The sequence below is a fragment of the Trachurus trachurus genome (genome assembly GCF_905171665.1).
Source record: "Trachurus trachurus genome assembly, chromosome: 19".
Lineage (NCBI taxonomy): Eukaryota > Metazoa > Chordata > Actinopteri > Carangiformes > Carangidae > Trachurus > Trachurus trachurus.
In genome coordinates, this window is record NC_139913.1 from 17,616,355 (window position 1) to 17,618,681 (window position 2,327).

The 2,327-nt window shown below is 50.5% G+C and overlaps 1 protein-coding gene across 1 annotated transcript; it reads right to left on the reverse strand.

The window, feature by feature from the left end:
• Positions 1-561: 561 nt before the first annotated feature.
• On the reverse strand, positions 562-1,029 carry LOC311002585 (transmembrane protein 100-like; the record flags this gene model as incomplete). Its single annotated transcript, XM_083993990.1, has 1 exon — positions 562-1,029. One exon carries the CDS (start codon positions 1,027-1,029, stop codon positions 562-564), a length of 468 nt encoding a protein of 155 aa, XP_083850116.1.
• Positions 1,030-2,327: the final 1,298 nt, after the last annotated feature.

Below are 2,327 nucleotides of genomic sequence, written 5' to 3' on the forward strand. Positions count from 1 at the left end.
AAACACTGTTGAGTGTTGTTCCGATAGACACGTCTGCCCGTAACACTTCCTATCTCACATGCCTCTGTAGGAGACGGTGCGCTGATGTTCAAACTGCAGATAGTGAATCAGGAGGAGGTGAGTTACTATTCCTGAGGTGACTATCTTTCATACTTTTCCCTGACACTAAGAGGCCAGACTTGGAGCAATGATCTATAACGCGCTCTCTGCTCTGTGCTCCACCGGATCCCCAGGTGAACCCGCAACAGGATGGAGAAGAAGAAGAGGGGAGAGGGGGGGGAGTTATTGGTGTGACGCATACTTTATACCCTGTGTATCTGCTCAGGTTGTGTGATGATGCCTTTGCTAAAGTGGCATTTTCTGAATACTGGATCGCTGTCACAATTCCCTGGCTCGATAACATTTCCGGTTCTTCTAACCTCTGCCCTAACGAGGAGCGGAAAAGCTCTGATGTCTCTACATCTGATTCTACTGTACTTGTTCAGTCGGTTTCATACAAAAAGTCCAACTTGAAGTTCTCAGTCAGGACCGACAGGGATCTGACTCTCAGTCCTCTCTCCATCACAAAGTGCCCTGGTCGGCGGTGAAGAATCCACCTTCTTTCTTTTTCCTTCTCCTCTGTCTGTGGGCCCTCCAGCAAACGGCCGCCACCAGCAGCATCAGCACCCCGGTGCACAGCAACGCCACGGACACCACTTTGGTCTGGAGCAGCGTGTTAAATCTGAACGTCACCCCGGTGCCGGCCATGCCGATCACTAGGGATATCACGCCGAATGGAAACACGCAGCGGTACCAGGACTTCTCCGTCCCGCCCGTGGCCTGGGCCAGTCGCTCCAGCGTGGGGAGAGTCTCCGGAGGTTTGGCTGCTTCTCTTCCATTGCTCCTTTCCTCTTCTCCTCCTTCTCCAAGGCCGTTCAAACCCTGGCTTTCAAAGTCTTGGGGTAAAGTGTTGGCTTCGCTGTTGTTGCCACAGTCCAGGTCCGGATGTAGGACGGGGGCTGGGGGCTGGCGGCCCGAGGAGCAGCCCATCCTGGAGCTGCTGCCCTTGGATTAAAAATGCTGGAAACGGTCAGAGGCGGCGGTCCTCTCAGCGTGCGTCCGACGATTGCTGTTGTTGATGCTTATGACGCCACGGAGGAGGGGGGTTCTCCAAAGCTGCTTCTGGTGCCGTGAGTGCCGGGGAGAGTGCTGCTGCTGCTGTTGCTGCTCTCAACACTTGCCAGCATGTGTCTGCATTTGGAGAGAAAAAGAGAGTGGAGCTGAAAATAGAGAGTAGGAGGGAAAATAGGACAAGACGTAGAAGAAAAAACAACTACTGAGCGAGCATGCCAGCTGAGCCACAGACTCAAACAGGACCCACACACACAGGAAAAGGGTGAAATGAAAAAAAAAAGGTAGAGGAGAAAGAACAAGAGTATAGAAATGTCCTCTGTCACAGAGACGCGCAGCAGAGTGGAGCCACTCACCTCGTATTCTCAGTGTCCATGAATGGGTTTTCATAACAGTCTCCAGAGCTGCTCTCAGCAGCAGCAGCAACGCAGTGTGTGCGCGTGTGTGTGTTGTGATGCCGATGTCCATAGACTATATAATCACGGAGGAGGGGGAGGAGGGGCCTAGGGGAGAGGTAGACGGGATGCGAGACTCCGATTGGCTCCCTCGGCAGAGTGATTTCAGGGAGGAGGGGAGGAGGTGAGGTAAAGTGTTCAGCGCTCTCATTCACTGATATTAATTCATTATTTAGTGTGACAAGGAATTTGAGATGTTGGAGGTAGTGGCTTGTTCTCGGTCCGCTGCAGGCTGCAGCTTCAAAGTGCGGCGGTTAATTTTCCAGGAGCAGAAATCATTACATGTTTTATCATAACATGCCTCTCTACACTGATTTCTGCTCTCACTCCTGGCCTGGCTGGACATACACAAACTGTGAGTGTGCCACGCACTCTGCATGTCAGACTGTCAACTCTCTGCATCTCTCACAGTTGCTGTCACACATATTGTTCTCATGTGAAAATCACAAATCTCTCTTTTTTTTTCGTTCCACAAGGCTGTGCAGGATTTCCATCTCAAGGGCAATGATGGAATGTCATTACCATGAGGTGGAAACCTTGTCTCACAAAAGTGTCTCCTGATTAAAATGAAAATCAGGCTCCTCCCATGTCTGACCCCTAAAACTGTAACATTATTCATCATCCTGAGATTCAACAAACAATACCACGCATACAGAGAGCCATGATGTCTAATTTGCCGGATAAAAAAAGAGCAAAAGAAGCATCAACATGGCAACAGCAAAATGTTACATATTCAGGGCTTCAACTAAGACACAGGCCTCC